The sequence below is a fragment of the Phaenicophaeus curvirostris genome, chromosome 1 (assembly GCF_032191515.1).
Source record: "Phaenicophaeus curvirostris isolate KB17595 chromosome 1, BPBGC_Pcur_1.0, whole genome shotgun sequence".
Classification (NCBI taxonomy): Eukaryota; Metazoa; Chordata; class Aves; order Cuculiformes; family Cuculidae; genus Phaenicophaeus; species Phaenicophaeus curvirostris.
The window spans coordinates 125,745,711-125,758,818 of record NC_091392.1 but is presented as its reverse complement, the minus strand read 5'-3'; the positions used below and the strand labels follow the sequence as shown (position 1 = coordinate 125,758,818).

At 38.3% G+C, this 13,108-nt stretch overlaps 1 protein-coding gene across 1 annotated transcript in view; it reads left to right on the top strand.

Moving 5' to 3' along the window:
- POLA1 (DNA polymerase alpha 1, catalytic subunit) overlaps positions 1 to 13,108 on the top strand; it is a 206,027-nt gene that overhangs the window by 68,492 nt on the left and 124,427 nt on the right. Inside the window, exons 27-28 of the mRNA XM_069873687.1 lie at positions 9,316 to 9,348; positions 10,890 to 10,982. Coding sequence (XP_069729788.1) covers positions 9,316 to 9,348; positions 10,890 to 10,982 — 126 coding nt within the window. The remainder of the gene's footprint in view (positions 1 to 9,315; positions 9,349 to 10,889; positions 10,983 to 13,108) is intronic.

Here is a 13,108-nt window from a genome sequence, read left to right as displayed (position 1 = left end):
GGTCAAACTAAGCAAATGTGAAATCTGACTAGGACTTTATGGTATTAACCATGCATGGCCCTCATTGTCTTTTCACATCTTGGGAACAATCACTAGATCCTGCCTGAAGCAGGAAAGGTTCATGTAGAGCTGAAACTTTTCTTTCCCTGATGCCACATAAGAAGGCAGTTAAGAGCTGCCACAGGGGCTAATCTGTAGAGCCTGTGTAGTAGCCACGTCAATACTGTGGCTGATGTTGGGACATACGGTACCTGCCCTGCTCCTACTTTTTCACTACTTCAATCAGTACCAAATGTGGTTGTGAGTTTCTGAGACTTGAGCACTGGTAGTTATTTACTCCTGCATAAGTGCCTTGGTAAAAATCTTCATACGCTGCAAGTGCTTATTTCATTCAGGTTTCATCATTCCTTGGAACTGGAATAATCTTTGTTGAATTTCTTCCAGTTATCTGTTGTAACCAAGAAAGGTGGCACGACATCAAGGGCTGAAGTTTCTCTAGTTGCAGCAATAGTTTTCTTGGTTTCCAGCACTTTGTGTATATGCCCTTGCATGATAAAAAACTTGCTCTGTTACTTCTGTTTGATGCAGCAAGATTCATCTTATAGCAGATTCTCTTTTTTCTTATTTTGCCTGTTTCATTAAAACCTACAAGGACTTGCTTTACCACATGCTTTGTATTTTAAGGACAGTTGGAAGCCCTGTAGGCATTTGTATACACCTGATCTCTCATCTTTTGCATTTGAGTAGCTCAGTGGAAACCTGAATATCACAGTATAGTTAGGAAGCTGAATGTACAGAAACTTCTCCTTTAATCAGAGAGGCTTACAGCATATCAAATCTGGAACAGATTATTTTGTAGGCTCTCCAGTTTATCCTTTTCTTCAGAGCAGGGAGACGACCTAACTTAAAGGTGATGCTGAGTCACTCAGGATCTCTGTCCATGAGGACATTGTGTCTTCTGTCCATCTTGGCTCTATGGGAGACTCAAAACTGCAGGTACCAAGTTCATTTATATGAGAGATGAGCATAGAATGGTTTGAGTTGAAAGGGACCTTAAAGATCATCTAATTCCACATTCCCCCTGCCATGGGCAGGGACACCTCTCACCAGACCAAGCTGCCCAAGACACCATCCAACCTGGCCTTGAACACCTCCAGGGATGGGGCAGCCACAGCTTCCCTGGGCAACCTGTGCCAGTGCCTCACCACCCTCATCGTGAAGAAATTCCTCCTTATGTCTAGTCTAAATCTGCCCCTCTCCAATTTATAGCCTTTCCCCCTTATCCTATCACTACAAACCTTTGTAAACAGTCCCTCCCCAGCTTCCTGTAGCCCCATTCAGGTATTGTAAGGTTGCTATAAGATCTCCTCAGAGTCTTCTCCACATTGAACAACTCCTACTTTCTCCACCTATTGTTATAGCAGAGGTGCTCCAGCCCTCTGATCATCTTGGTGGCCCTCCTCTGGACCCATTCCAACAGCTCCATATCCTTCATATGTTGAGCATTCCAGAACTGGACACAGTACTCTAGGTGAGGTCTCACAAGAGAGGAATAGAGGGGCAGGATCACCTCCCTTGAACTGCTGGACACGCTTCTTTTGATGAGGCCCAGCATGTTTTTGTGTGACTTGATTCTTGAAATTGTGTTCTACAGGTGCCATCTAAGCTATTTGCTCTTAACTATAAAGAATATGCAAGGGTAGATCTTTGGGGATCATAGGGCTCCGAATAGCTGAGGTTGGAATGCACTTCTTGAGACTGTTTAGTTCAACTCTCCCTACTCAAGTAGAGCAGATTTGTCAGGACCAGGTCCAGCTGGGCTTAAAAAAATATATATTTCAAATCTTTAGAACATCAGCTGTCTTTCTGGTTTACAGAAATACTTGATCTTTTTGAAAAATAGTCTGCACTGTTGATTCTGAGACCTGCTCCCTGATTTCTCTAAGACTTCCAGTTGCATGGCTGTGCAAGTAACTTATCTTGGAGATAAGACTGTACTATATTCCTATCACTTCAAAACTGAGAGATGTGCTTATATATTTGAAAGATAATTTCTAAAACTATAGATCACCTTAAACCTGATGTGTAGGATGGTGTGGTTACTCTGCCTTACTGGGGAATAGGTTTTTCTGTTGTTAGAAGGGAAATCTCCATGCTGTGGTTTAAATATTGACTCAATTCTAAGTTGTCTCACCAGACAGGAAAACCTGGTTTAGAAGTAATTAGTTTTAATTATTTTCTGGTCTTAGAATTTTAATTTTTTTTCTAATGAAAGACTCATTCTGTGTTGCTGAATGTGTTAAATGGGTTCAGTTTGGGAAACAAAGCAAAATAAAGCTTTCCTGTCTATTTTCATTTCACTGAAACAAATGCTGCTGTTTTCTCAGAGGAAGATATACTTGTCTGTATACATTTAAATATTGAATAACTTAACGCATGTTTTGGTTTTATTAGGAAGCAGTAAATGATGCTTGTCATATTCTTGCTTATTGGAAGTGTTTTTACTTGTGGTTTGCGATACAGTTAAACTTTTGATGTATTGCAGCGTACTTGAAATGCACAAAAGGTTTTCTTATTAAGCAAAGCTACCTTTGCATCTTATGGTTAAGTACAAAATGTTCATCAAGCATGGATTTATTTAATGGATTTAAGATAAAAAAAAATTATGAGTTAATGAGCTGAAATTGGTTTGAGTATCATGTTCTTCAAGGAGTTTTAGGTGTTGAGGATCTTGTTTTTTCATGGAATGAAACAGGGAAAAAAAATCCCTGCTCCTTCATTTGGTTTAGATTCTCAGTTTTGAATCAGTTGGTCAGAAAGGAAATTTTTCCATGGGTGGGCTGTGAGCCCTGGTGTTTCTCTGGGAACTGACACTGGTGTTTGTTTTCTTTGGAAGGAGTCTGGCTGATTCTGGAGGGCTAGGAGATGCCCATGCTGTACGGACAGCTTTCACAGCTAGTAATCCACCTGGATATCATATTCTTGTTGCTTCTTAGAACACAATGTAGGGTCAGAGCTGGGTCAGTTACCTTCTGTGTGCTCAAGTATCCGATTTCACTGTTGAGCACACAGTTTCTCAATTTCCAAGATTTTAAATGAATTTCCAACGCAAAAATTTTGTAGTGTTTTTTAAAAACTTATCCAAAGCTGTAGGAGTATGTTTTGTTGTTTTTCCCTTTATCCTAATACCAAAGTAATCCTTTCCAAAATAGGCAAAATTTATTTTAGTGTAGCATGGTTTGTAAGATTTTGTGCAGAATAACCAGTAATTGTACAACTTGATAAGGAATTGATTATGGTTTTCCTGTTCACTTCAGAGAACACAATAAATACTTGAAATAGAGGTTCTGTAGAATTTTGAAGATTTGATTCTTTCTGGCACCAAGGGAATGTTGTCTTCAAATTGTCATTTGATTCACATCATCATCTCCAGTGTTTTACTGTCATCTTTGCGTTCCTTGTCAAAATGTGACAAAGGTACGTGATTTTGGTTGTGTTCAGCATGCTTCTGTTGCTGCCTTTTTTGTGCCTTCTCTGGTGTTTGTGAGGCAGAAGATCCTACATTATGTTGGCATGCAAACACGTATCACTGGAACATTGTGTGCCCTTGGAATCGTTCTCCTCTTGGTTTTGGTGCACCATTGAATTCTGGCTTTATACGGAGCTTCTTGTTGTATATTACAGATACGGTGCAGAAGGTGAAGATGCACAGGTGCGTAGCAGGCTCTGCTGCCCATCTATCCCACCTCTGACACTGCTCTAAGTCAATTCAACTCGCTGGTAAGGGAAGATGAGGGATCATGGTGTGGCAGAGTTTGGAAAGAACTCCATGGCAGCTCCCCAGGGGTTGCCTGTTGAGCACTGCTGCACAGGGACGGTGCATCTCTGCACACACATGGCCCTGAGGGCATTTCCCAGGGGTGTAAGGTGCCAGATCCTTCCCGTGGTCAGTGCCAGCAACAGGTTTCTCTTCTGGTCTGTAAACAGTCCCTTGTCAACTGTGTTCCCCAAAGAAAGGGGTATGTGTAAGATCTGTCAGCTTTGAGTGGAGTATGGACAGCTAATGCCAGTGTTTCTGCAAAAAGAAAAAGAAAAAGCTAGAAGGGAAAATTTTGGCAGCATGGACTGTTTCTAGTGATGGTAGTGTTTCCTATGAGTCTACATTTTTGGGAAATCTAACTTTGATGCACTGCCTAAGCAAATACTCAGTAAAAGCTCTTTGAAACAAACTTATTTATTAACTACTTGAATCTGGTCACCCAGACTTTCCTAAATCAAGCCCACTGTCTAATGAAAAGACTCTATTGTGTTGCTTCATTCTTTGTGCCAAACAAGGCTCCCATCTTTTTCTCCATTTTGATTATGGCATGTGTCCTGTTTTGTGCAGCGACAGAAACCTTTTTTGAGAATCATAGAATACTTTGGGTTGAAAGGGACCTTCAAGATCATTCAGTTCCGCCCCTACTGCCATGGGCAGGGACACCTCCCACCAGGCAGGACTGCTCAAAGCCCCATCCAACAAAATCTTTTTGCAGCATCCTGTGGCCGTGGTTTATCAGTGTGAGAGGCTATGTGTCACAAAATGCTAACAAAGCTAAAGTTGCAAAAATACGGAGGTTTGGAAACAATTATGTAGATTAGTGAGTGGCGTTACAGACTGGGACACAGTTCTTCCTGCCCATTTGTTTCTCCGTGTCACAGGAGGGGCTAGCTAGTATGAATTACTAAAGCTGATGACAAAATTATTTTCTTACTCTGTGATTGCACAAATAAACAGATGAAGTGGAAAAAAAGTTTCAGGTATGCACTAGATAACTACAAGTAGTCTTCAAAGATACGGTTTTTGTCAAGGCTCTAAGAGTGTAAGTTTTTCTCCTTGTACAAAGTCAATATGTAAGTGGGGGATTTTGGGGTGGGGGATGTTTTTCTGATGGGTGTTTGTTGTTTTCGGAGTTATTTTTCTATCCATCTATGATGCAGTATTTTTCTAAGCATTTTGGTCTGTCTTTTCAGTCTGCTCTCAAGGCTTCCCTTCTGTTCCTTCACATCTGCGACCCCAGAAATCTACAGAAGATTAGCGTGTCTTCAAGAGAAATCTTTCTGTCAGCATGTTATAGTTTTGTCCCCTATCCCATTGTTTTTTAACTGGAGTAGCATAGCTTGTTTTCACACAAACATCCTCTCATCGGAAGGTACTCTTTAGTGGTTTTTAAGTAAGGAATCTTTAAAAATACTTGATGTAATGGATAATAGTAAAGCTGTTATTTGTATATTTATTTATTTTTTAATCATTCCCTTTCTTAAATTATGTCTTCATTTAATTAAGTAATTAGTGAGTTGGAGTAGAATTAGGACAGGGAATTTTGCAGTTTGATGACTGCATGTCTGCAGTTACAGTATTTCAGTTTGCATTGACTCTCAGTTCATGGGCAAGAGAACGTGTCGCTAGCTTTGCTTTTATAAGAAAGAAGTTGAAATACAATTTCACAGATGTTCACATATTCACTGTGCTGAGAAGTTCACAGGTTTGTAGAAGTATATATTTGCTTGGGGGGAGGGAGCATGGCTCTACAGATGGGTTGCCAGGCAATTAATTCTTCCTGCTTGGATTGCCTGCAATAGGAGACAATCCAGCTCTCATGAACAGCGCAATGTTATTTGCAAGAGGAAACTACTGAGTAACAATTTTCCTATTCTCTTCCTTCTTTCTTCTGTCTTCCCAGCCTCACTATAAACCTCCCTTCCTTTGCCATGCATTTCTAAGAAGCCGTTAATGATTGATATGATAGCAGTGCTGTCATTCTTTTTAACCAAAAAAAAAAATGTCATTTTTATTCTAGGTATTTTAATAGAGTCCCATTAAGGATGTATTGCTGACTGAAATATTGGCATGAAGGGCTCTCACTGAGCTGAGCCCAGGAATTAAGAAGTCAGGAAATCGGCTGCTGCATTGCTAAAGAACCTTGTGTGACACAGTATCTCCTGATTGGGGGGATCATTACTGCTATTATGACTCGACTTGCGTAGGAATTTTAAATTTCATCTGAATGTCAGTAATAACCCTCTTAGCAAATTATCCTGAATAAAATCACGAAGGCATTTTATATAATAGGTGTTGAATTACTGGATAGATTTGCTAATTAAATACTCTTTGTTCTGCTGCAGTTGACATTACAGGGTAAGATCTTGAACAATTATTCTCAACAGCTGTACTTTGTTAAGGGAAAAATTAACTACAAAGTTTATTTTTTTTTCTGCACTTGAAGTTGGCAGATTTTTGAAATGTGCTTGAAAAAAAATTCCATCATCCAATTGGTAATGAGAAGATAAATATGCAGGTGTTGCTGTGAAATCAGATAACTACGGACTGCCTTATTAATGAATTTAGCGAGCCGCTGTAACCTCCTGTTTTGTAGCTGTTGGAACTTACAAGTGATCTACTGTCAGAATGCGTAGCACCAGTGTCTGCTGGTCACTTAATGAAGCCAACTTGTCTGTGACCCCTCTTGTTATATTACCTGCATCCACTGCTCCCCTTGGAGACAATTGAGAAGTGGTCTTTGCCTAGCCAAAGAATTTTTTTGTTGTAGGGGATAATTCTGTTTTGGTTTTTTTTTTTAGATAATGTTATCTTTGTAAGTATTAATTATGATAGCATTATTTCAGAGAATGAAGTAGAAAATGCCAGAGATTATCATGAGAAAAAATGTTAGGCCTTCTTTTCTCTTACATGTAAACTCTTAATTTCTCTGTCCAGTTCGTTAATTTTGTTTCAGGGACTCCTGGCTGCTTTTTGGAATACTAAGAGAAAAGTATAAGCTTTCTCTGTAGGAGTTAGCTGAGACGTGAGAGAAAGGGGAGGTGGGGAGTGAATAAGCTGGAATTCTGATTACTGTATATGAAATTTGATGTCATGTGCCAGTAATATGTGTCTTTAGAATAACTTCAAAACTCCTTGAAAAGGTGATGGGGTGGTGCCATCTGAATCACTCACTATGAGATGAAACAGGAGTGGAATATCTTTTTTTAAGCTTTTGATTAAAATGGAATTGGGTGTGTCTGAGCGCATACAGCCTGGGGTGAATCTGATGTTAAGACTCACGGTTTGCCTGATTTTTGTCTACATAGATGATAGAGACCAAACAAGCTTTTTGATGTTTGGTACTTCAACAGAGTTCAGGCATCACATTGTCTGAGTACCTAGTTTGTGGCATCAGTGGATGATGGTTTATAAACCAACTGGATGTTTTGAAATTGACCCTGAGAGTGTAAATTCATAGATATCCGTGTGTACTTGATGAGTAACCCTGATAAGGACATTCATTGTGAGTTGGCTGTGTCAAAGCTAAATTATGGTTTGGAATTTAACCTTTCCTTAAGTGCCTTGAAAGGAAGGGTGTATTATTTTTGCTTAGTTCACGTCTTGCACTTTGAGAGAGTGAATCCATCCTTAGGTCCAGTGAATTTCTCTTTGAAGATGAAAGTGGCTAGAAAATATGCCTGAACAGAAACTACAGTGAAACAGAATATTAAGATTGCAAAGTCAGGCATTGCGGAACTAAGAATGTGGGGGAATGTAGCTTTTGGTGCACAGTTCTGTGGTGCGTCATGTAAAACAGAATGAAAAAGCACAGTGGAGCATCATACTTAAGTATTCATCACTGCAGTTGTCTGAAGGTTCAGAAATAGTAATGAAACTTGCTGTTAATATTGAAGGAATAACAGTTTTGTCATCCTGTTTGCGTACTGCTATATAGAGGTGGACATTTCACTTTTGTTTTGGAATTGTTTGCTGCAACAGCAATAGTCAATATTGCAATAGTCAAGACTTTTGGATTCATTTTAGGCTCCTTGACCTTATGAAAGTCATGAGATTTCCCTGAATATGGTCTTATTCCCACTGAGCATGGCCAGCTCTTTTCTTTTTGTCCTTTTTATTTTCCTCATCTCTGCTAATTTCTACTGTTTGGCTCCCTGTCACAGAATTCTTGACTACAAGTAATAATTCTGCCTTTTTGGCAAATATGGCCAAGGTGTATTGCCATTTAATGTATGAAAAATAATAAAACTTAGACTAGGTTACTGAATTTGATATAACCTGTTAAAATAGTGTGTTGTCTGACTATCTTTAAAGCTAGAGTACCAAATAGTTCTTGTTCACCTAGTAGACTGATCTGTCGTTTCTGTAATGAGTGGTTCAAAGTAATCCTTTTAAAACAAATTAAGAGTACAAATGTGTATGACTAGCAGGACCAACTGAAAAAGAACCGAGGCTTATGCTGTGTGGGGATGGAAGGAATTGAAATGAGGGAACTGTGACTAACCGGGTGGAATCTGGTTCTGTGTGCCAGAGTACCAGGGTGCTGATGAGGAAGGAAATGGGGAATGCAGTGGAATCATGGCCAGGTGACTGAAGGAATGGACCAGATGTTGGTTCTCATGTAGCTGTACAAATCAAGCCCTTGCTGCTGCAGCAGCTACATGTTTTGTTCATCAAGCTAGTTTTACTCCATCTTTTCTTCACTACAGCTGTATCTGTGGCTTCAGGTGATATGTGTTCCACCCCTCTCTGCTGTGCTGGCCAGTATTAGAGATGGAAGCAGTAGTCTGCTCATTTGAGATCTCTATAGCTATTTATATCGTTCTGAAAATTGCTACTTAATTGGGGTGCTCTCTTAGCTGAGTAATAAACCTTCTTGCACATGGATTTGTCCATTGATTCAACATCTGTATCCTATCTCTATCCTGGCTTCTTGTCCCAGTTCTGGTTTGCCTAAAGAGCTTGCTTTTTGAAGACCTGTTTTGAGATCAGTAGAAGGGTAATCAACATTTTGACTAGGTTCTTGTTAAGTGAGCACCATTCAGGCTGTACTGAACAAGACAGAACATTTTTTTGGGGGGAAAAAAAACCCCACAGTGACGTCAAGAGATAAGATTATGGATATGAAGGAGACAACTGACTTAAATTACAGAAAGAGGCTTAATTCTGGCACCTCCTGATTGGGTTTTATTTGAGCATTTGATTCAGTGTTCTTTTTTTTCCTAAGGTAGAATGTGTGTGTGCATATGCAATTTTGAGATTTGTTTTAATCTTGTTTTAGGGGAGTTAATAATAGCATTAATGCAAGGTCAGATGAGAATTTACTCATGTAATAGGAGTATTGAGGTGACTGTGTGTTGCCAGGAGAGAGGTGGTTTGCTTTGTTTTGAAAGGTGAGAGCATTCGGAGTTAGCAACCTAATGGCTATGTTTGCATGTGTTAGCTTGTAATTATATCATACGCTAATCTTTGATTTTTTTTTTTTTTTATTTCAGATTCTGATGCATACCAAGGAGATGGTGCAAAAGGTAATGCTGAGCATTTTCATTAAACGACAACCCTTAGTGAGCACACCTGGAGAAATTTTTTATTCTAGGAGAACTGTAACCCAAACAGACCTGAAATCGCTTCTTAGGATGCCTGGTTTACAAATGTAATCCTTCCTAATGGATTATAGCTTTTTACTTTTCCTACCACAGATATGATCTGGCCCCTGCTTGAAGCCTATGTGCGACTGTTTCAAGCAAATTAGCAACAGTGCTAATTAGAGTTTACTCATAGACCTGTTACACCATGTGTTCCAGTGTTTTATTACAGTTTATTTTTTGGCATCCTTTAAACTCCGTCACAGGGTGGGTTTTTGACTATATGGAGCTTAACATGGACATAGCCATGCTGCAATTTTTAAAGCTGCATTGATTTTCCACACTGAAGACATTGGGTTTTCATTTTTGCAAGTCAGTATTACTTAAGTAGATGCATCTGCCCATTTTTGGGGTGATGTTTACTGGTGGTGGCGATTTTTCTTTTCATGTTTTTCCTTGCTATGTCTTTCATGTGCAATTCAGACTTTAATTGCTTCAGTTTGTCTAGAGTTTGTTACACTGTCCCAGAGAGTTATGGCAGTCTGGCTGGCGTTTGAACACAATCTTTTCCAAGTAGGGCATTTGAATTGTTACAAGCATCAGAATGAGGGATAACATGACAAGGGGAGTGTCAGTCAGAGAGGATTTGAGTAGGTGTTTGTGTTCATCTTCAGGTGTAACTGTTCAGTAGTTGAGCCTGGGCTACAAAATTTATGGGTCATAGTAACTATATCCTCATCCAAAAGGACTGCCTTATTCCCCGAAAGATGTGCTGGCCAAGGGAGGACTAGTGTGGGTAATTAGATTACAGTAGAAAAACCAAGATGGGAGTGGGAGATGGAAACATGAAGCATAATCTGAAAACATTTGAGAAGAGCAGCCTAACTTGGGCAGTACTGTGGTCTCTTAGTTACTGTATCCACTAGCCAGTACTTTTAAGTACATGTTTGAAATACAGAGATTCTAAGTTGTTGTGATAGTGGTGTTTTTAATGCAGGATGACTTTTTTTGCAATAATATTGTGGTGGCTGCAAATATGATAGGATACCTGACTGTATTATAATCTTTCAAGCACATTGGCGAAATGTCTTATGTGGATAGCCTGAATTTGTCCAGCAGTCTTTGAGCCTAAGTGATCTTCTTGTGTCCTAGCAGTCCAAAGTTACTTTTTTTTATTCAATTCCTGCTGTTTCTCAAGATTACACTTTTCCTAGCATTCATTTAATAAAATTTTAACTACTTAATATTTTGTACACAACTGAACAGTGATTTTGATTTTTAACATTTCAGTGGTTTCAGTTTCATGATTCTCTTTAAATTCAAATGTATCTTAATGGCGCATACAGACCTCTCCGTAAAAAAACTTTACATTTTTCTGATTTTTAGTATTTAAGGGTAATATGCAGACATTTTTGAAAATTAGGTGGGACTTCAAGAGATGGAGGGATTTTGGTTTATTTTTCAAAGCAATCTGTTTCATTTAGATGAACCTTGAAGTGATTTATGGAGATACGGATTCCATTATGATAAACACTAATAGCACCAATTTGGATGAGGTCTTCAAGCTGGGGAACAAGGTAAGGATATTTTTTCTTTTGAAAGCTTTCCTACATGGCTGTGTTCTAACAGTGAGTGGAGTAGACAATATTAAGAGGGGATTCCATGGCTTAAGTAGTGAATAGGCCATGAGGAAGAAGAATTTGATAGTGTATTGTTGCTATGGATTAGTAAAAGCTCGAAGTGCCCTATCATCAGGTATAGCATTTTAAAATTCATTATGTGAAACATTTCACTGTATAATGAGCTTTTTTACCGACCCTAAGTTTCCAGCAGACTATCTGAACACTTAGGGAAGTTAAAGTGTAAGGTACAATGCCTACACGTTAATTGCACTTAAAACCTGAACACAATTTTTAATCCAACGATTTTTGTTTTGACATGAGACGTGTCTATCAGTTTAGTTTTGTTTAGTTATGTAGCATGTATTATACTCTATGTGCCATCAGATTTTCAATGGTAAATTCAAATATTAATGTCTTAGATACTGAAGAGAGCTTTTTGATTAGCAGTCGGCAGCTGACAATGTGGAAGTTTTGTGACACTCTGAAATTGTGGAAGAGAGTTAAAAATGTTTCATAACGTTCTAAAGAAAAGATGTAAGAGAAGTTGTTTTTGACAAATCAAAGAAATTGTGATGAAAATAAGAGCTATGGAAGCTCTGAAAAACCCAAGAAAACATAGAGGATTTTTTTCAGTATAGTATTAAACAAAAGTCATGTAATTTTAAGGCAAGATTGATTCTGGGGTTTTTTTAGAATACTTTTGCCTTCGTGCTAAGTTGGTATTTCGAGAAGTAGATGCATCTCAGGAGTATGGGGAAAGGAATAATATCTTGATTTCATAACTCAGCGGCAGGAGGGCTGATGGCACGGAAGAAAGCAATCTCTCTTTGTTTTGTTTGCCACATAGAAGTCTGTAATTGTATACATAGTAGTGTATAAGAAAGTTTAATTTTACTTAAGTGTCTGTGTGGTTTCATTCTAGTTTGGTTTTTGTCCCTGTACTCCCTGTACTTGCTGACTAAGTGTTCTAGAGGAACAGTTAATTCATAATAATTTTTATAAAGTCTGACAGGATCATCATCATAAGTTATATCTTCTGACTTTGATTCAGATTTACTGAGAGAATACATAGCTTTTTGAACTTGACACCTTCTTAATGACGCTTTTAGAGCCAAATCTTAGGCTTTTGTCCCGTTTACTTCTGTATCCTATGTCAGTTATTTTGTTTGGATTTTTTTTTAGTTTGTGTGTTAAAAGAAAGGCAGACATATTTTGATTAATGTTTTTGTATTATGTACTCGATTTTAAAAGTGAATAAACTTATGTCTGTGAATAAGCACATGCTGAAATACAGCATCACAATTGTCATTATCTTTTCTGTGGCATAGAACAGTAGTTCTTCTGTTTCTCATTTCACATATTTCTTGCTTGTTTATTCCTCAAGAAAGCAATAATGACATTTTTGCAAACACCTCTATCATTAGATTTTTCTCATTTTGTATAATTCATATAAAAAAATGTTCAGGACAGAGAACTGTATCTGTTGATGAGGAACCAAGAAATGTTCTGTTGCGTAGTAATTTCTTTCCCAAAATTTTGTGTTCAGAGACGATGGCTATTTACATTGCATTCATTATACTTTTGCTTTAATGTAGGCTTTATGGAAGGCACACAGGTTTAATGCAAACAATTACTGTGAGAGCAGTTAGCGTATATACCCCTGTTCTGATGTAAAGTGTGAATTTAGACTTTATCTTTGGCAGTGAAGCCTTCCTCGGAAAAGATAATTTTCTTTTTCAGTTGGTGAAAATTCTCTTATCTTCTTTTTGAGTTTTCCCATCTAATGCCAGGTTTCTGGTTGTATTCACTCCTGCCCTTAACCTCCCGTTATTTATATGCCTCTTTTAGTCATTACTCAGCAGATTTTCGTACATTTCTCATTTTCTGTGAATCGGATTTGTCGATACTTTCAATACTGCAGTGTTGCTGGTTTTTAAACACTTGATTAGTATTACACAGAAAAAAAAATTGAAGACAAAAAATAGAAGAATGGTCAGAGGAATTGTTCGACTACTTAGCTTTAACAAACAGAATATGAACCTCTAGGCAAAATGATTTTGCCTCATGATGTCCATCATAAG